Source organism: Anomaloglossus baeobatrachus, chromosome 2 (genome assembly GCF_048569485.1).
Source record: "Anomaloglossus baeobatrachus isolate aAnoBae1 chromosome 2, aAnoBae1.hap1, whole genome shotgun sequence".
NCBI classification, from domain to species: domain Eukaryota; kingdom Metazoa; phylum Chordata; class Amphibia; order Anura; family Aromobatidae; genus Anomaloglossus; species Anomaloglossus baeobatrachus.
Window position 1 is genome coordinate 412,471,939 of NC_134354.1, and position 22,413 is coordinate 412,494,351.

General features: G+C 43.5%; 1 protein-coding gene across 4 annotated transcripts in view; it reads right to left on the bottom strand.

Annotated features, from left to right (window-relative positions):
* ADGRB2 (adhesion G protein-coupled receptor B2) overlaps window positions 1–22,413 on the bottom strand; it is a 673,616-nt gene that overhangs the window by 315,053 nt on the left and 336,150 nt on the right. For all 4 annotated transcript variants that reach the window (XM_075336137.1, XM_075336136.1, XM_075336138.1 and 1 more), the window contains exon 2: window positions 18,070–18,808. In XM_075336137.1, the coding sequence (XP_075192252.1) occupies window positions 18,070–18,793 (724 nt within the window). In that variant the 5' untranslated portion in view covers window positions 18,794–18,808. The remainder of the gene's footprint in view (window positions 1–18,069; window positions 18,809–22,413) is intronic.

Genomic DNA, 22,413 nt, shown 5'->3' on the forward strand with positions numbered 1-22,413 from the left:
AAAAGGACAGGAAAGGGACTGATGGTGGCCAGAGAAAAACCCTGCAAAATACCAACTTCCTGATAGTACAAAAAGGCGCTCAGATCGCACGATCTGAACTCCGTCCTATACCAGGTGCCCTTGTCATACCAATGAACAGAAAACAAGAATCATAACAAAGTCAACAAGCCACAAACACATGGACCCAAAAGAGCTATACTCCACACAGAACGGCAGGGAGTTCCTCAACAATCCACTAAGGGGGAAAATCCCTGCAAGCAAATAAACTGAAACCAACCACAGCAAATGACAAACCCAGATAGACAAAAGAACCAGACAATAAATAAAGAGCAAGCACTTATCTGGGGAAGATGTGGTGTAGAGCAGGATTAAGCAGGCTGGAGATACAAAGAACAACTGACATCCGGCAACAGCCTGCAATCAGACCAGGATTTAAATAAGCAGAAAGTTAGCAAAGGAAACACCCACTGCACAACACACCTGGTCCAAGTCCAAACCATTCCTGGCCACCAGAGGGAGCCTCCCAGCAGCCAAAACATAACTAACATTCACAACACCCTGGTGCCTTTGGCTAGGAGGCAGACGGCAGTCTCCGTCTGCAGGATTCGGGAAGACGGCTCGGTGGAACCGAGGTGGACCGGGACAGGGTTGTAGCCCTCCGGTACCAACCCGGGGAACCAACTCGGAAACCGGAGCACACAAAGGGTACTAAGACCCTGAAGCCGGAACCAGAAGCGACTAGAACCAGCTAATTCACTGATTGCGGCCAGAACTAGAGGTCCTGTCCCACCGAAAGATAATAGAAGGCAACAGCCCACCGAGGGGGATAAAAGGCCACCGCCACCGCTCAGAGATCCCACGGGCCAGCGTCTGCGTGCAAGGGCTCCTTAGGCGACAACCAGCCGGAAGTGGACTCCTGAAGTTGCAAGCACAGCCAGTCCACTATTCTAAAAAAGGTGCAGGAGAAAGACAGAGACCACCAGCCGGGTGGGAGAACCAAAACGCAGCCGGCTGCGGGCACCGACCACCATCACCTTGGTTTACCAGAGACTCGTGTGTTTTCTTATTAGTGAGTACACCAGCCCCCTGCGGTCGCCCATCTCCCTGCACCACAAACTCCAACGGGTCCCGGGGCCACCATTCCTGCCCACGAAGGGATTAACAACTTGCTGCACAACATCTCCCCCGGGTGCCCCGTAACTGCAGCGATAGTATCTAATATCACCACATACCATGGGTGGTGTCACGAACCTAGTGCGGGCCAGCCCGTACATATACGTCCACCACCCCCCGACCCTTTTCATTCGGAGTGTCCGCGGGATCCCCCGGGTCCGGAGACCCTCGAGCCACCCACCGGAAGGTCCAGACCCGAGCAGCGGCAGGCTGCTGGCACAGGGGTGGCACAGGGGCATGGCCTATTTCTTGCTGTGAGTAACAGCCAGCCCCCTGATAATATTTGCTTCCCTGCAGCCTGAGACTAGGAGGTGGGGTAGGTGCATGGCCTGCTCCATGTTGTTAGTAACAGTTAGCCCCCTAATATCTGCTTTCCTGCAGTCTGAGTACAGGGGATGGGGTGGGGGCGTGGCCTGCTCCATGTTGTTAGTAATAGCCAGCTCCTTGATAATATGTTTCCCTGCAGTCCAAGAACACATGGTGAAGTGGGCTGTGGCCACACCCTATGTTCTCAAATGGCACAGAAACAGATATTATCAGGGAGTGTCTGTTACCAACAGCATGGAGCAGTCCAAGCCCGCACCCCATCCTCTGTTCTCAGACTGCAGGGAAGCAGTTTTTAGGGGCTGGCTGTTACCAGCAAAATGGATCAAGCCACTACCCCACCCCCTATTGTCAGACTGTAGGGAAGCAGATATCAGCAGGTTGGCTGTTACCAGCAGAATGGAGCAAGCCACGGACCCACCCCACCCCCTATTGTCGGACTGCAGGGAAGCAGATATTAGCAGGTTGGCTGTTACCAGTAGCATGGAGTAGGCGACGTCCCTTCATGTAAGATGTAACATCCCAGATGGGAGGAGGAGCACCAAGGAGCAGCTCCAGTGTTGTATAGATGTGCTATGAATCACTGCTTTCTTTTGAATGTAACCATTAGATTGATGTAGTGCAGATAAACTGTCTGCTGTTTGCAATTATAATCAGTAGAATTGTAAATGCAGCAATTTATATTTTAAAAATAATTTTTAAACCTAAGGTCCATATCTGTTATAACTGTTATAAGCTACTCCATAATATGTTACTATAGGAATGTATTTTCAAATGCAAGTTCTGATAATCAGCATGTATTACTGCAAGACGTTTAAAATTACTTGAATAGCGTAAGGCCTCATTCACATATGTGTGTTTAAACATGTAAGAGAAAAATATTAGTGATGTCATCAATGTTTGTGATCAGTGTGACATTAGTGTTTTTCAGACAGATAAATAAATTAACTAATTGCAAAGCTTCACCTGTAGTTTTCAAAGTTAAAGGAAACCTGTCAGGTTGCCCTCCAGCCCAGGAGTATTCATGGCTGTATGCCCAAATACCTGCCTAACCAGAACTTTAACATGCTATTCACTAATATGAATGTTTAAAAAAAGAATTATAAACCTGGCTGTCCCTATGCTCATTAGTCATGTGTCTAGTCACAAGTGCATTAGTTCCCCTGACTAGTCTGTCCTTTTTGCCATGCTATCACACCCCTGGCACATGACTTATTCCTCCCTAAGCCAATACTAAGTATGAGGGCGCACTCACTGCGGGTGGAATAAAGGCAATTCCAGCAGCTAAATAGGAAAGGGTTCTTTACAGTTAGAGCAGTCAGACTGTGGAATGCCGACCACAAGACGTAATAATGGCAGATACTATAACAGTTGTTATAAAAGGGCTGGATGATTTCCTCAGTAAACACAACATTGTCGGTTATAAAGGGCACATATAGAGGCAGAGTGGATGCCTAATGGCTTCAATAGGCGCATTGTGCATGACCGAAAGCTCAGAAAATGGTTCACGGTACACGTCTTCTAAACTTCTGGTCATGCACAGTGCGCCTAATGAAGCCAGGAAGCCTACACCCTGCTTCTGAGGTGCACTGATGCAGCTGAAATGAGAAACGCATGTGCAAGATTTCAAGGAGTCGGCGGCGACGCCGGCTACTGAAAATGATGCCCAAAAGGGTATGATAATATGGAAAGAGGGCCGACTAGTCACAGGCCCAATTAGCATAGGGAAAGCCAGGCTTATAAGTCTTTTTAAAACATTCATATTAGTGAATAGCGTTATACAGGGCCATTTAGGGAGGGAGTTTGGGGATCCAGCCATAAATGCTGCTGGATTGGAGGGCATAGGGGACCTGACAGGTTCCCTTTAAACATGTACAGCACATGGATGCCATCTGTGCACTGTACGTTTTTTTGCACATACCCATAGTCTTGTATTGGCCCTTGTCACCTGTGCTGTAGGAAGAAAACAGACATGTCTCCATGTGTTTTGCAATTCACTTTGGGTTTATTGCTGCTTTGGGGTTATTATTAAGGATTGTGAGGAAAGAAAGTAGTTTACAAATCTCTATACAATGTACCTTATGGAAAAAAACATGCTTGTATATGGAATTGTTGTAAATGTCTTTACTTATCTCTGCTTGACTCCATAATGAAATGATTTGATCTAAAATACCAATTTTCCGTTATAACATCCCGGGAACATGTCTCACATCTACACCGAGACTTTACGTGACCGAAGCGAGGTAATCTGACGTGGTGTAATTTCCCAGTCTACCTCCTTCCCCCCACCATCACCTCCTCGTCATAAACTGGTGAGCGGCAATCAGTCTTCATTCTGTAAAATGTCACAAATGACTGTTTTTCGTCATAAAACTTGGTGCACAACGTAATAAAAATCGGTTAACTGGTGCATTCTCCAAATGGTGCTCTTTATGGCATTTTTAGACGTTTCTCCTTTATGCAGTTTGATAGATAAGCCCCTTAGGATCTTTTAGTGTTTCTGGCTCGAACGGCAGCACCGGTTTTCGATTGCAGCGCATTCCTGTTACAACAGATACTAAAGAAAAGAGAAAAAAGGAGACTGCGTGAACATTTGCTCGTTCTCCATCCTTCCTGCGAGGCTTAGGACTCTGCAGGTAGCTAATAAAATGTTATTAATAAAGTCAGTGGAGGCGATGTGTCAGTTGGGAGGGGAGAAGAGCCTGTTGCTTTTATAAAGCCTGAAGTTATTGCTGCAGCTGCCGGACTTGCTCGGTCTTGCGTTTTATCATCTCGCCACGTCCTTGGAAGAAATACTGCGTTTCTGGGCCAGTTAGAGATAGATCTGGTTACCTGCTCATGCGGCTGCTTGCTCATTCTTTGGGGCTCGTGAGAATGAGATGACCTATGTAGCTTTCATGTTGAAATACAATTTAAATGGGAGCTGCATATAGTCAACAAAGGTTTGTGACCCCCATCTCCGTTACAGTTTTGTTCCGGAAACCTATCTACCTGCCACTGATTTTAGGAAAATTGCATTTGTTTGAAATGAGTTGCATAGGAACGGAGTGACGAGTGTATATTAGTGCCAGCGGGAAGTGTGGCAGGCATGTGTTCAGAAGTAATCTAGTAGCCAGCAGACCACCTGTCAGCATACAAAGCGGGCCCACGTGTCACTTGAAATAAGCGATTACTGACACATGGAAACAACACAGAAAAGAGTGGGGGAGACTATAATGGTAAGGGGGTGGTAAAGTAAAAATTGCGTGTAAGAAATGGAAAAAACAGTGAGCGATCGCATTGTACAAGAGAGGAAAGGAAAGTGCGGGCTGCGGAGAAGGGAGACAGCAGAGCGCAAATTAAATAAGAGTAACAAACACTTGAGCTGATCTACTGTGCACAGCGGAAATGGATTTCAGATTTATTCGCTGAAATTTCCCATGAAGACATTAAGCTCCACGGCTGAACACTCAAGTGCAATAAAAAGGGAAAGAAGGAAAAAAAAAAGAAAAAGGAAACACTGAAGAGAAGCGGCTATGATCGGCGCTGAGCCCCAAGCTGCACAACATGCAACTAATTATGGTAGCCCCATGCCATGAAAACAATGTTTCACTGCACAATTAATCTGTCGGATGCTTCTGACCAGTTTCTGAAAAACGTTAGACCTGAAGAGACCAGTAAAGAAATAACACGACAGCAGACTGCAGGGTGGTGTCCATTTTAGATGCCCCCCACACCGCTTTCATAAATGGAGTTGGATAGGAGACTGTGGTCTTCTCTTCCATGTACTCCACAAGGTTCTACCAATGCATAGTTAGCAAATTAGCTGGACCGGATAGGAACTTGAAAAGAAAGACAAGCTTAAAACATAACTTTTACTTTATGTGCGGATAAAAAGTGAACAACTCACAAGATTAAAACCAAGGTAGCAAAGATCCAACCATATGGATCAATGGGCTAAACAAAACACGTAGGCCCAAATACGGACTGCCTCAGTTGGTGTAAAGGAGAGTGGATTGAATCACACAGTACATATATAATGGTAACTCCGACTGAGGTATAATCATTGGCACACAATATGATATATTAATTTCGCAACCCCATTCAGGGGAAAATATAAACTTGTGTGTCAAAGGCAGATACAGATATAAACAATATTAGATCCCACATTAAATGGGAACGGTCTTACCAGGTCCAGAGATCATACGCAGGCATTAATGCAGGTTATCGGCTCATGCAGGGGGCTGTTAATCAGCACATCGAATTCCCATGGAAGCCTAAACCCGTATCAGGCATATAGTTATAGAAACCCACTCCCAACGTTTCAAATGTGGATCATCAGGGGAGTCCAAGTGGGATATACAGGAGGGCTGTCACTAGGTATCTCCACAATGTGACAGTCCGCAGATGCCCAGGTCACGCTCAATGGCGCATATCCAGACCCAATTGAAAGATTGCCGCGGCAATTGGGAGTGGGTTTCTACAACTATATGCCTGATACGGGTTTAGGCTTCCATGGGAATTCGATGTGCTGATTAACAGCCCCCTGCATGAGCCGATAACCTGCATTAATGCCTGCGTATGATCTCTGGACCTGGTAAGACCGTTCCCATTTAATGTGGGATCTAATATTTTTTACGGTTTCCTTGGTTACCGGAGTATCTGCTTTTGACACACAAGTTTATATTTTCCCCTGAATGAGGTTGCGAAATTAATTTATCATATTGTGTGCCTATGATTATACCTCAGTCGGAGTTACCATTATATATGTACTGTGTGATTCAATCCACTCTCCTTTACACCAACTGAGGCAGTCCGTATTTGGGCCTACGTGTTTTGTTTAGCCCATTGATCCATATGGTTGGATCTTTGCTACCTTGGTTTTAATCTTGTGAGTTGTTCACTTTTTATCCGCACATAAAGTAAAAGTTATGTTTTAAGCTTGTCTTTCTTTTCAAGTTCCTATCCGGTCCAGCTAATTTGTTGATATTACTGTGGATCAATTATTGGTATATTGCTAAATTCCAATGCATAGTTAGCTCAATTCTTCTTCTTGAGAAATGTTTATAGGAAAAATTAAGGCAATATTTTCAAAGAAAAATATGAAAAAAGGTATAACTGAATTAACACATTAATACCCAGATGATAATTGTTCGTTTTCATTCCTTGAACTGTAATTGAACAAGTATAACTACAATCTGGTGCCTATTGGTGTGGGCCGGGTTGCAGTTTTGCCAAAACATGTTCACAATAGTTTCGAGATGGACAATAAAATAAGAATGGACTTATGCAAGAGATGGATAAAAAAGTCTGAAATGCGTGGGGCCTAAAGCTGAATGTTTAATACATGAAAGTATGGAATAGTATTACTCCAGGGTTTATGAACCACATTGAAACAGGTCCATTTTTGTTACGGTAACATGTGATAAATACTGTATATTCCATACTATGTGACTTGGCTTTTTCTATCATCTTAACAAAACAAATGGTGACGGATATCCATCATGACTTCTCCACTGCTTAGCCATCTTTTGGCCTATCATGACACTTGACATATTATCTTGAATCTGAATAGTGATATTCTCCTCATGCTTTAAACTCATTCAGACAAAAGCAATCTCTTAAGACTCATTTACCTCAAAGTGAAAGAAACTTTAAAATGAAATAAAGAGACATAAAAATATATGAAATATACTGAATGTCCAAAATAAGGTATATAATAATCTGGTATTCTCCCAACCCCCAAACATACAAAATGGTAACAGATACAATTTAAAAGGAATGTATAGTTCCAAAATTATCTACTGTTAAAATAATGTTTTTGAGTTTTATATTGTTTAAAAAAAACTTTGCAATGTTTTTTTCCCATATCACAATCTTAAAGAGAACCTGAAGCCAAGTTCTCCCCATATAAAATATGGCCAGCACCTGTAAGCCCTCTGCTACAGCATACTATAATGGTGTGTATACAGTGGGTTAACTACCGTAAGTATTGAACATGTCAACAAGTAAATATATTTCTAAAAGTGCTATTGACATGAATTTCTCACTAGATGTCATAACAACCCATCCAATCCACATAGGCAAATACATCAAACCATAGATGTCCATAAAGTTTGTGATGTGTAATAATAATAATGAGGAATGACACAGGGAAAAAGTATTGAGCATGCTTAGTGAACTGTTTTTAAAACTTTGAACAAAATCCATTGTGGGTAATAAAAGCTTCAAAATGCCTCTGGTATGGAGAAACTAGTCACATGTATTGCTCAGGTGTGATTTTGGTCCATTCTTCCACAAAAACACTTTTCAAATCCTGAAGGTTAGGTTCCTTTGATGAGCTCTGATGAGCTTTAGTTCCCTCCATACATTTTCTATTGGATTAAGGTCAGGTGATTGGCTGGGCCTTTCCAGCAGCCATATTTTCTTTTTCTGGAACCATGTAAGAATTTCCTTGGTTGTGTGTTTGGGATCATTCTCTTGCTGAAATGTCCACCCTCATTTCATATTCATCATCCTGGTATATAGCAGCAAATTTATATCAAGAATGTCTTGGTACATTTGTCCATTCATTCTTCCTTAAATTATAGGAAGTTAATCAGTGCCGTGTGGTACAAAACAGCCCCACACCATAATGTTCCTACCTTCATACTTCACTGTTGGTATGATGTTTTTGTGGTGATATGCACTGCCTTATGGCCTCCAAACATAGTGTGTATTATGACATCCAAAGAGTTCAATGTTGGTCTCATCTGACCAGAGTATATTCTCTCAGTATTTCACAGGCTTGTCTAAATGTTGTTGAGTAAACTTTAAATGCGCTTGGACATGCTTTCTGTTCAGCAATGGAGTCTTACATGGTGAGCGTGCATATAGGACATGGAGGTTGAGTGCATTGCTTATTGTTTTCTTTGAAACACTTGTACCTGCTGATTCCATATCTTTCTGCAGCTATCTCCAAGTGGTCCATGGTTCTTCGATAACTTTTCTGATAATTCTTTTTACTACTTTGTCTAAAATCTTGCAAGGAGCACCTGGTTGGGGCCAGTTTCTGAGGAAATTAAGTTCTTTCTACTTCCAGATTATGGCCCCAACAGTGCTCATTGAAACCTTCACTAGTTTAGAAAATCTTCTGTAACCAATACTATAAGAATGTTTTGCAACAATAATGTTGTGAAGGTTTTGAGACAGCTTTCTGCTTTTACCAATCGTGAGATGTTTCTTGTGTTGCACCTTGGTAATGAGACATCTTTTAAAGGCTATTAGTTGAACCAGGTGATATTATTTTCCACTAAGTGGCAAGATTGCTTTTTAATTACTGATAGATTTTAGCTGATGACATGACTTTCCATGGCTTTTTGCACTTGTCTTTCTTCATGAGTTCAGTACTTTTTCTGTTTGTCATTTCTCATTATTGCACTTCACTACATTTATGTACATCTAAGGTTTGATTTCATTGCCTGTGTGGATGGGATTGGTGACATGTTCAATACTTATTTCAAGGGCTGTATGTATGGCTGAGCAAACTACTGTAATACACATGAGCATGGAAAGGCCAAAGAGCACCAGCACATGTGCAATAAGGCCGAGTTCACAAAATCTGTGACGCATGTTCTCTAGTATGGCCCATGATGTACGGACTGACTGTGGGTTTCCTAACCCAAATTTCACACCCTCATAGGTAAGGCTGTCAAACTGGAATAAGGAGACCCGTAGCCAGTCTTTGCATTACGGTCGATACCGTTGTTTATGGATGTCTAAAAGAGGCCTAACAAATTGCACATCAAATTGATAACAGACTGACCAATATGAGCAGTATAGATGCACACGACATTCACTCAAGTGACACATTCCTGAACTAAATAGGAGATCTTAAAGTCCTCTGATTATTATTAACATCATGAACAGGTGCTGGTTCCTACACAATAATGGATACATTGTGAGTACTGCCCGCTGCATTTAGAGCTAAGAATGCGCTCACATGAGCTGCATGACTCGCACGAGTATTGTATCGCATCACCCGGCATGGTTAACATCTCTCCTGAAAGGAGCAAATTGGCTGCATGTATTTCTATGCAGCTGCACGCTCAAGTCCAGAGAGCCTCAGGCCTTGCCAGGTGATGCGATGCGCGAGTCCCTCACTAGTGTGACTCCGGCCTTATACACAGCAATGCTCCAGTCTCAACTGCTAAAAATTAAGTTGCCTAAATTATTAGCAATTTAACCACTTAGATGCAACAATTAACAGTGACTGCAGAATCTAATGTGTTTGACAGAGGAAGGTGCGCTTTGTGTCAGCTCATCTACCCTATCCCAATAATACAATCATCAATTGTTAATGGATTACCATGGTAGTTAGGGGCCTAACAAAAGCCTGGAGTGATTAGCAATGAGGCATAATGGAAAAAATTGAATTAAATTTAAGAATGTTACATCAACAATGTACCACACCCCCAAAATGAAAATTAGTGAAAAATATTTTTTTCATTGGATTGCAATGAAAAATATGTGTTTGGTACTGTATAATCACAACAAAATAATGCACAAGGAGGATTCACTGTTTAGACAGAGTTAAAGGCAACATGTCATCTAATTCATGCTCCCTGAAACAAAGACAGCATGAACTAGAGTTTGTCTGGTTTACTCAGAAACGCTGCGCCATTTTAAAGAGGCATATGTAAAAATGCTGGCCTTGGCACTATGGATCTTAAACAACCAGTCTCAGATAGGTCTCTGGTGGCTTCTCTTCCAGTTAGATCCCTGTGATAAAAATATAGGGGAGCAGGACTAGAAGATGTCAAAGTCCTGCCTTGGACTAGACTCTAAAACACATAGTCCCCAGCCAGCCTTTCCAATAACGCAGGGTTTCAGAGTAAACAAACATGGCTGCAATAACACAGTGAATCTCTGATTCCTGCTGCCTGTGGTTTGAGCTCAATTAATAAGATGATAAATAACCCCTTTGAGTAAAATTAATCAATATCAATATGTTGTATGTATCCCAAAATCGTGACAGTGATAAATACACCTTGTTAAGCCCTCATACAGCTTCATTTCTAGGGAATAAAATAGTTATTAACTGCTATAAGGCCCAAACAGACTTGATTTTTAGGGGGTTAAAAAGTAAATATCTATGCATATCTTGGCTTGACATCCAATTGGAAGATATTGACCATAGATCATAACAATAATGCAAATGAGAGTGCAAAAATGGTCACAAATAGGTGAAAACAATGAAGCAGAGGAAGCGAATGGAAAGCAGGATTGCTGGATTGCTTGCAATGACTTGTCCTTATGCTTTGAATTATATGGCACACAAGATGATTTCCCCTTCAGATAACCTGTTGTTCTATTTCATCACAATGTGATTAGAGAAGGTGCCATATTCATCATTCCTGTAGAAATTGTATATTTTGAGATTAAAAAGTGTTAATATAAATGACAAGTTATTTGTACTCACTCAATAATGGCTGATGTGATTAACCTTCATTTCATTTCCTAGACCTTATTATACAAGCAAGTTAATCTATTCCTGTGAGCAGAGACGATCGCAGTGTAACCCTTAATTCGCAGAGCCTCGGTAGGTGGTTTACACGTAGAAGGAAGCTGGCCAGGCATGTTCTTACACAAAGGGCACACTTAAGACGCAGGAGTTGCACCATAGAGTCATGTACCATCGGTCTGTAACCATACAGTATATATTTGTAACGCATGGGTTCTTTTTGTATTATTCTTGAAGAGCAGAATGGCTTTTGAAGGACATTCTTCTACATGGTCTCCTAGCCAGAAAAACGAATCCTACCTGATGAATTCCATTGAAATGAATTGGACTTGACTTTGACACATGTCCAACCTGAAATCTATGGAAGCATGACTGCACTAAAAATGGCTAATCTAGATAATTTAATTTGGATTTAATTAATTGAGATCCAGCAGTAACACACATTGTGCTTGTGCTATTGCAGAGAAAGAACATATAATATCTAGAACTAGTCATAAAATGTTGTTCAAACAGCCAGTAGACTATGACCATCAGACGGAATAACCGCATACTACCTACCAGCATCTGCGGCTGCTCTTTTGATTGGCAGACTCAGCACTATGTCACAGCAATGACGCCAGGTTAGGCCAGCTAATCAGGGATGCTGTCAGGTAAGGGGAATTTCATATGGGTCATATCCAATAGCCACACATTACTGATGTGAGTGTGACGCCCTGGACTAGCCAGGTAGTCACATACATACCAACATACACCCCCCCACCCTAGACAGTAACAACAGTCAATCAAAAACCCTTGTTGCCTCCCTCCAGGGTCTGATGTCCACAACAGGTGGGGCAGAGCCAGGCGGTTGTCCCCACTCACTGAGGAGTTCACAGGCCTGGAGGCGGGAAAAGTGTGAGATCAGTGTTGGAGATGGAAGTGAGAGGAGTAAACACTTCAGGTGTCTGGCTATACTATCTTCCCCCGTTTTTCACGAAACTGTTGTCCTATGTCTATTTTTGAACTATATGATGATATGTATTATGTGTAAAAATAAAAATCATTTTCACTTTTGATTAACAAATTATGGATTCCTGTACAATTATTGTAGGTTGACTTCAGGTGTCTGGGTAGGAGCCCAGGCACTGACAGCAAGGTTGTCAGACGGTGGTGGCCATCTGCAGGAGTTGGTGGAACGCTGCGAAGCCGTAAGGACCGGGGTCGGGCATTGGCCCGATGGTACCGAACCGGGGAGTGGAGTGAAGCTAAGCACACAGGCAGGGCCATCGGACCCCGACTAGGCTTCTAGCCGCCGTTAATAGTCAAATCCGAGTGTGACAGGAACCCCAGGGGTTTCCCAACAACCAAGTCCCGACAGAAGGCAACCGCTCACACCGTGAGGATATACAGCCACCGCCACAGGCTAGAGATCCAAGGGCCAGCGCCTGCGGGCAAAACGGGCTCCTCCGGCATCCTTACACCGGGGAGCGGGCTAATGTTGGGAAGCCATCGGAGTCAACACAGTACACATAGGTGCAGGGAAAGACAGCCACCATCACCTGTCCGTGGAGAGACACTGCAGCCGGCTGCGAGACCCGTCCATCCATCCATTTGGTTTACCAGAGACTGTGTGACTTTCTGTCTGAGTGATTGCAACGGGCAAAATGGGCTCCTACAGCACTTATACGCCGGGGAGCGGACTACCGGTGGGCAACCACAGGAGTCAGAACATTCTAAAAGGTGCAGGGAAAGATAGCCACCATCAACCATCCGGGGAGAGCACAACAACAACACTGCAGCCGGCTGCGGGACCCGTCCATCCGGCCGTTTTGGTTTACCAGAGACTCTGTCAGTGATTGTCTGAGTGAGTACACCAGTGCCGTCCGGCACCGCGCCGCGCAGTCCCTACACCCCAGCCATCCAGCCTCCCCATTACATCACTGGGCCCCGGGAGCACCAACCCCCCTACCCACGGAGGGGACAACACCCCAGCTGCACCCTACCATCTCTCCCGGGAACCCCGTTACCAGCAGCGGTGGTGCCATCATCAGCACGTCCTGTGGGTGGCGTCGCGAACAATCTCCCTAAACATACCACCCTTTTTCACTCACGGGCGAGGAGCGCCGCTCGAGCCACCGAGCAGCAGCAGCAGAGGCCCCGAACCCGGGCGTGGCGAGCGCTTCCCCTCCACCCGCGACATGACCCCTGGACTGGGTCCTGTGAATCAATTTGCGAGTCCAACCAGCTAGTAGACTGAGACCATCAGAAGGGATAGCCACATACTACCTACCAGCAACCACCATTAGGTTAGGCCAGCTAATCAGGAATTCTGTTTGGTAAGGGGAATTTTATATGGGTCATTTCCTATGGCCACATATTAGTGACGTCACCCCTGGACTGGGTCTTGTGAATCGATTTGCACCATCTCTGCTGCTTACTTGGGATGGTTGTGATGACTTCTGATCAACCTGAGTGCAAACAGACCAGGATGCCAGGCTACTCTATCAAATACAACTCTTTATCCCAAAAGTTGGAACACAATGATCTGGATAAGATGTTTAAATGGGCTGACACTTGGCAAATGAGATTCCATATTGATAAATGTAAAGTAATGCACCTAGGACAGAGTAGTCCTATAGCTGCATATACATTAAATCTAAGTAAACTCGGGACTACAGAACAGGAGAAGGACTTGGGAATATTCTTATTACAAAAAGCTCAACAGCAGCACTCAATGTCAAGCAGCGGCTGCTAAAGCAAACAAGATTTTAGGGTGTATAAAAAGAGAGATTAGATCCCGGGATCCAAACGTATTGCTAACCCTCTATAAATCACTTGTAAGGCCACATCTGGAATCTGGGATCCAGTTTTGGGCTCCACATTTTAAAAAGGACATTCAGAAGTTAGAGTCAGTTCAAAGGAATGGAAGGCCTCCCATATGATGACAGGTTAAAAAAAAGTTGGATTTGTTTAGCTTAGAAAAAAGATGTCTCAGAGGAAATCTCATTTATATATATAAATACATGAAAGGACTGGCACATGACTTATTCCTTCCAAAGACAATGCTAAGGACCAGGGGGCACTCACTAGCGTGTAAAAAAGGTGATTCCAGCAGCTAAATAGGAAAGTGTTCTTTCAGTTAGAGTAGTCAGACTGTGGAATACCCTACCGTAAGAGCTAGTGATGGCAGATACTATAACAGCTTTTAAAAAATGACTGGATGATTTCCTCAATACGCACAACATTGTTGGTTAGAAATTACTTAATGACAAAATGTATAATTGGTGGAAGAAGGTTGAACTAGATGGACCTAGGTCTTTTTGAACCTATGTAATTACCATATTTTTCGCTTTATAAGACGCACCTGATTATAAGACGCACCACCAAATTTGGTGAAGGAATAAAGAATTTTTTAATAAATAGGGTCCGTCTTATAATGCCAGTGTCCGTCTAACAAATAATATAGGTTATATGTCTGTCATAGTTCCTCATCCTAAAATTAGCCACCTTAATCTGGATATGGCCACCTTATATTGAACACGTCCCCCAGTAAGGCCCACAGGCCCACTGTGCCAGGCCCACAGGCCCACTGTGGCCATGCACACAGGCCCACTGTTTGCAGGCACACAGGCCCACTGTTTGCAGGCACACAGGCCCACTGTTTGCAGGCACACAGGCCCACTGTTTGCAGGCACACAGGCCCACTGTTTGCAGGCACACAGGCTCACTGTTAGATATCGCCCCCATGTTGCTGCTTTTAGTAAAATAAACTCTTTATCTTCTGCAGCAGTGTCCTGTCTGGTGTCACCCTCCTCGGGGTTGAGCTCCTCCAGTGTCTCCTGCACTTCCTACTTCCTGGTTCTAGTGCCAGTCATGTGATCGGGAAAGCAGAGAGAGATATCTCTGCGTGCAAGATCACAGCAGCAGGAGGGAGACCGGGCAGACGCTGGAGGAGGTGTTGTAAAGAGTTTATTATTTTACTATGGGCAGCAGCATGGGGGCCATAGCTAACACAGGGGGAGGGGGCATGTGCGATCAAAGGTAAGCACAGGCAGATAATATGCACAGCTCCCCCAGCCCATCGCCGCGGTGCAGTTTCAGCACCATGGTGGTGGAGAGCGGCTGTCCATATTATATGAGCAGGTGCAGGAGATCAAAGGCTGCCGCCCGCAGCTTCACAAGCCTCTACCAACCCCCCAGCCACCCCCAGCACAGCTCCAGAGCGGCCTCCACCTCCCCTGGACCCTGCAGTATATAATCTGTATATTCAGTCTATAAGACGCACCCCCCTACTTTCCCCCAAAATTTGGGGGAACAAAAGTGCGTCTTATAAAGCGAAAAATACGGTATGCAACTATGTAGCAATACATTACTGGTGACTAGTTGGCTATCTTTGTGAAGCACAGACATTAGAATCAATACACTATATGCGTTAATTGATTTAGTATTACAAGTTGGGTGTACTTAATAGTTGGGAGTCGAAACAAAGACTAGCACTAGTACTGATGGAGGGCAGCAGTAGATTATAGGCTGCACTGGGACAAAAGCCATACAATATAGGCTTGCCATTTTAGAACTCCTACATGCTATTAGAACACACTTCACCTCCAGAATGTTCACTACTTTTAGATTTACAGGACTTAACAATTAACCTGTAAAGACGAAACACAATAGGCAGCAATATCATTTCTGTAGTATGTGGAGGATAGACATGGAGTTGGTGAACTTAAAAGCCAGAAGAACACATTTGGTAGTCAAATAATATTAACAAAATCCTATGCACCCAAAAAAATAATCCAAAGTAAAATTAATATGATGACAAAAGCCTCCTGACATGATGATCATTGAAAGATATGACGTTTTATCTCGGCGCAACAACAGCAGCTTTGATGTTCGACTATAATTATAATTCCCGTCTCTACTGCAAAAGCACAAACCTGAACATTCATCTTCTTACATTTAGCTTCTGTATCTGTATTCATAATTTAATATTACAATCTCTCCGTACAACAGAATTATAAAGCCCATTATCTTCTACCAACAGTTATAAAACATACCAGAAATTTCATCCTACCCGCTGTGCGGGTGCCATTATTAATCTGCTCTGTAGTTCTCCACGTGATATATATGGTTGTGGATAATATGGCGTGTGTGTGTGTATATATATATAAATATATATATATATAATATTCAGTTGAATTGAAAAAGACAACATACTGTAATATTAAATGCAGTTCATAAAAAAATACGCTTTTACTGGCCAAACGTATGGCAAAAGTACACTTTAACATTACACCGGCGTATGCCTTGTCCAGAGAAACCATCTTCGACATGTAATATCATTTTCATGAATGGCTCTGAAAAGAGAAATGTACATACTGTAGTATGGACTGGCTATATGCCATTTCTGGGGAATGCAGATCATCCAGAGTTTGTGGGCTGATAGCCCAACATAACCCACACCTAGGCCCATTTGAGCAATGAGACACTCTTAAAGAAGATAAGCTCTTACACAGTGAATGATATCATCAGTTTGAGTGTAGGAGGCACTCTTTGGGATAGTAGGCCTGGTGTGCATTGAACATGGATGGTCTATCTCATTAGCCATCTCTAGATATCTTTTGTTTCAGGACCTGCCACCACATTCAAGACTGATGAATTGCCGCATCATAGCATTAACTAACGGACAAGACAGTGCAAGTTTTAAAGGAAACCTGTCACCATGATATTAGACCCCTAACTAAAGATATGTGTGTAAAGGCACTTTAATGTTTATTAAATTCATACCTTGCTCGTAGTATTTCATATACACATTTTGGAGAAATCAAGCCTTGAAATATTAATTGCAGGTCCAGCTTTTCTGTCTCGCTTCCTATTTATTGCCAGCCATTGGCCTCTGGTCTTTGACTGACAGTAGTCTTCGTCCCCTGCCCAAGATTCTGCTCAGATACCCTTTTTTGCTCAGGATGTCTCATCAGAGGTGGGATGTATATGCAGATTGACAGCCCAACCCTCACAGTCATAAAAATCTTGCAGCACACGCACCATACCTTCTGATATGACAAACCTTGACATTAACGGTACCTAAGCAGAATCTTTGGCAAGGAAGGCATGTCATTGAGAGAAGAGTGGAAAAAAATAGCATGGCACATCAAATGTCAAGATGAACTGGTTTATTTATTGCATCACAGCAGTCTGTGCAACTGAAAGTGGGACAATGCGTTGGTCATAAGACCTTGTTCATGACTAGCAAAGCTTGGAGACAGAGCGTGCTAGAGTTATGTCTACACATTTCTTCAGCACGCTCTGTCTCCACACATTGCCGGTCATGAATAAGGTCTTATGACCGAAACGTTGACCCACTTTCACTTGCACAGACTACTGTTATGGAATAAACCACTTCATCTTGACATTTGATATGGCCATGGTATTTTTTTCCATTGATTTAATCTTCTACCATTGATCACCCACTATTGTTTACCGTCGAGTGCCTACCATATAATCTTTATTGAGAGAAGCGTTACCTGTCAATAAAATACAGGAGGCAGGTTAGTGGTGGGAAATAGCGGGAGATGCAGGAGAGCTAAAATGTGCAGTGTCCTACCCATGCTTTTGCGATTAAAACTTCAAGGCTGAATTTCTCTTCAATTTTGAAGCAAAATGATATAAGCAAGATATGGCTATAGTAAGCATTAAAGGGCCTTTACACCTTTAGTGAAGGGTCTAATTTCCTGATGACAAGTTCCCTTTAATACGACAAAGCTTCTGCAACCCCCCGCAATGCAGACTAGAATACAGATCTGCAGTTATGCCTGGAATTTGCTGAATTGACTGACTTGAGGATTCACTTGTTTATATGAACTCATTCATGGGCCTATTATTATTTGTAATAATGGGATAAAAGTTAACTAATTCAGCGTTCACTTTTCCATGAAAGTCATTGAGTAATACTTTCTCTTGTTAAAAACTCTCCAAGTTGGCTAGGCTGAGTAACAGTCAATATGGCAATTGCTATACTTTCATTATATAGTTAGATTTACTATTATGAATATTAACACTGAATTACTAACAACATTATTTCATGCCTGACAAATAAACTTAAATCAACATACCGTAAGGTATTGGGCGGGGATATGCTTCGTTGTTGCTTCCAGGGAGTAGTTGTGTAACGCAGCAGTCACTATTATGTCCTACAGGAACAATAGAATTAGAGGCTGAGTCGTTTCGTCCACGGGCTGCAGTTTCAGGACAAGTGCAACCGGTCTGTGTTAATCCACAACGTACACCCCAGTCTCGAGCTCGCAAGCATTCCTCGAACCATCGGCACAATACACCACAGGCAAACTGGCTAGAGTTATCATGGTTTACTAAAAGAACCTCCACAAAGCGGAAACTCAGGATAGAATCAGGGAGTAACTGTATGGATAGGGGTTGTTCTGACAAGCAGATCCGAAGAAAGTTTTTATCAAAGTGAGAGAATGTAAATGGTGATCCAGAAACGCAAAGTTCACGAGCCTCGTCTGCACCTTCCTCAGGGCGGTTGCAAGTATGGTTGGGAAGATAATGATCCAAAGGTTGCACCATGGGGGATAAATGAGAGCACACTTGCTCCTCGTGTGTGAACTTCAGGTACAATGTGTATTTTGTTGGGTCTGGATTTTCCAAGGTCCAGGAGCAGCCAGGGGAGAAAACAGGAAATAGGTCCTTAAGAGAAAAGGCTCCGTAGAGAACTCCAGAGGCCAAAGCCGAGCATGTGCTCGGTGTGGGGTGAGACCCCCAAGAGCACAAGACAAGAGACGATATCACAGATAGTAAGAGGGGACAAGCAGTGTTCATCCTATGACATGGGCCCTAAAAAGCAAAGACAGACATAAATTTAGAGAGGTGACATTCACACAGTTTTAACAATGTAAGCTTTATAATAATAATAATAATAAAAAAAAATCTTTATTTCTATAGCACCAACATATTCCGCAGCACTTTACAATTCAGAGGTTCATATACAAACAAATAACAGCTATAGAAAATACAATAATTAGAGAAAAAAGAAGACAACCCTGCTCATGAGAGCTTACAATCTACAATGAGGTGAGGGGGGGACAAAGTACAAGTGCTTATTTACAATGACAATCCAGCCACCTCAAAGAAATGAGGGATAAATAAAGGCTGCCTGCACCAGTCAGCCAAAACTTTGAGATGCTTTTGGGTGCGGTGGAGTTTGAAGGGGAGTTATGTTCTGAGAAGTTGTGGAGGGACTATGTGAATTTAGCTCGGCTAGGGAGTGTGATAGGCCACCCTAAAGGGGGAAGTACCAAGCGCATGGTGAAAGGGAAGGGAAACCCTGTGTCTAGGGAAAGGGAAGATGGTGACCCCTGACTGAACCTACTGCTGGTCCCTGGGGTCCCTTACCACTCCAAATAGGGGTACCTATGTGCTGACCCTAGGTATCCCTAGTGCTGGGCCCTAAATAGGGAATAGGTGGGATGAGCTCTTCATCAACTCCACTAAACAACTATAGAAGACACAAGGAGGACACATGGGGGAAAACCATGAACTACTTCTCATTAGATAACTCACGTAGAAGTTCAGCAGAGGTTTCAGCAATAATACCAGAAAGGAGTACAAGCTACCTGCTTGCAACCTCAGCTTAAAAGAACTGACAAATATCACTAGCACCAGTCCAAAGGAAGGAAGGGGTATATAAACAGCAAGGGAATACTGATGATCAACAGCTGGGTGGAAGTCAATCTTCTGCTGGGTCCAAAAGGAAGAGAGATAAATCTAGCAGGAAAGCTACTTATACCAATGAATACTGACAGCAGGAACAATGGAAAGTCAGGGAGAATTCTGTGCAGCCAAACACTGTGACCTTCTATGTCCACAAACCACATGACTGTCTGTCACCCGTGACTCATCTGTGACAACTATTTTATACAACATAATAACCTTTTAATTCTGCGCATTTAATGAATCGATCAAGAAGTCATTCTAATCCTTTAAAAAAAAAAATGATATTCTATTCTGCAAATTACGACTCCACAGCATCAATTACCATTTTGATGTCATAAATATTCATTCTTTGAATGAGATTCTTAATTTCATAAAGTGATAATAAACAGAAGGGACCAAATCAGGACAATGTGGTGGATGATCGACAATTTCAAAGCGATTTTTATGGCGTGATTGTGGGGCAATACGAGACTTGTCGGTAGACGCACAAAGATGCCTTTTGCAAATTTTTCTTAAGTGCAAATGTTTACCTGACATGGTTAATTTTTCTTAATCTCAGTATCAATCTGACATAACATTCTCTGCTAAAACTTAACACGTGCAAAATTGTCAAAGTTAGTACCTGTTTCCATAGCAACAGGATTTACTTTTGTCAGCTAGAAATATTCAAGGCCAACTTTTTACCAATACCTCCTTGTACATACATACTGTAATGGAGACAACGTATCAGTAGCGTAGCACAAATAAATCAGGATGATGGAGGTCAACTGTAACACATCGCAAAATTATTCATCCACAATATCTTTTCACCTTCAACAGGAAATAAGAGTTACTTAAAGGTTTTGTCTTATTTTTGGGATCATTTTGTGTCTCTAAGGTGGGCTTTACACGCTGCGACATCGCTAGCAATTGCTAGCGATGTCAAGCGCGATAGCACCCGCCCCCTTTGTACATGCGATATTTGGTGCTCGCTGCCGTAGCGAACATTATTGCTATGGCAGCTTCACATGCACTTACCTGGTCGGCGATGTCGCTGTGACCGCCGAACAATCCTTCCTTCAAGGGGGAGGTGCGTTCGGCGTCACAGCAACGTCACCGCGACATCACTAAACGGCCGGCCAATAGAAGCGGAGGGGCAGAGATGAGCAGAACGTAACATCCCGCCCACCTCCTTCCTTCCGCACTGCCCGTGGACGCAGGTAAGGAGATGTTTGTCGTTCCTGCGGTTTCACACACAGCGATGTGTGCTGCCGCAGGAACAACAAACAACATTGTATCTGCAGCAGTAACGACATTATGGAAATGAACGTGACACAGATCAGTGATTTTTTATGCTTTTGCGCTCGTTCATCGTCGCACCTAGGATTTACACATTGCGATGTCGCTACCGGTGCCGGATGTGCGTCACTAACGATGTGACCCCGACGATATATCGGTAGCGATGTCGAAACATATAAAGCCTGCCTTAGGGTATGTGACAGATCAAAGATGGAGGTACCCTTCCTCTAGACTCCCTCTAACAAGGACCAACATCACCCTTTGTTGTGCCTGTTTTATGTATTAAAGGCTACTTTACACACTGCGATATCGGTCCCGATATCGCTAGTGTGGGTACCCGCCCCCATCTGTTGCGCGACGCGGGCAAATCGCTGCCCGTGCCGCACAACATCGCGCAGACCCGTCACACGTACTTACCTGCCCGGCGACGTCCCTGTGACCGGCGATCCGCTTCCTTTCTAAGGGGGCGGTCCGTCCGGCGTCACAGCGACGTCACTGAGCGGCCGCCAATAGAAGCGGAGGGGCAGAGATGAGCGGGACGTAACATCCCGCCCACCTCCTTCCTTCCTCATAGCGGCCGGGAGGCAGGTAAGGAGAGCTTCCTCATTCCCGCGGCATCACACATAGCGATGTGTGCTGCCGCAGGAACGACGAACTACATCGTTACTGCTGCAGTAACGATAATCGAGAATGGACCCCCATGTCACCGATGAGCGATTTTGCACGTTTTTGCAACGATGCAAAATCGCTCATCGGTGTCACACGCAGCAACATCGCTAATGCGGCCGGATGTGCGTCACAAATTCCGTGACCCCAACGACTCCGCATTAGCGATGTCACAGCGTGTAAAGCCCCCTTAACTGGATGACCAGTCATTTGATTACCCATAATCTTTCTAGGGATCTTTTTGGGTGAGAAAACATCCCCTTCATAATGTAGCTATAGTGTTTGCGCACAAGTTCAGAATTTTCAGCACAAAAATAGTCTGTGAGTACTTTAGTGTTGGCAGGAAAAAGTCTGAGTAACATGTTGCCATCCCGTTTTTCCCATTCTATTGAATGGTTGAAAAATGCTGTAAAATTGCAGAAATTATTGTCATGCTATAGATTTAAGACTGCCTCAATCGGCAAGGAAAGAATAAGTGATTGAGACATCAGAAATCTCATTCACTTTGCTGATATTGTAAAACGATGGTTTTTTTTTCACCTAAAGCAATAGGGTAGGGACTGAGACCCTGATTCCAACGATGTATAATTTTGTATATTTGGTGCAGAAGTTATGAGAGCCACATTTTTCTCTGCTGCAGATCTAGTAGAGGTCAGTTGTTGAGCTGTATGTAACCCCGCCCACACCACAGCTTTCTGTGTACATTGTATAGTGTGAGAGAGCTGCTAACCAGCGCTGGCAATGTGGTTAGACTAGAAGGCACTAAATCAGTTGCCCTGTAG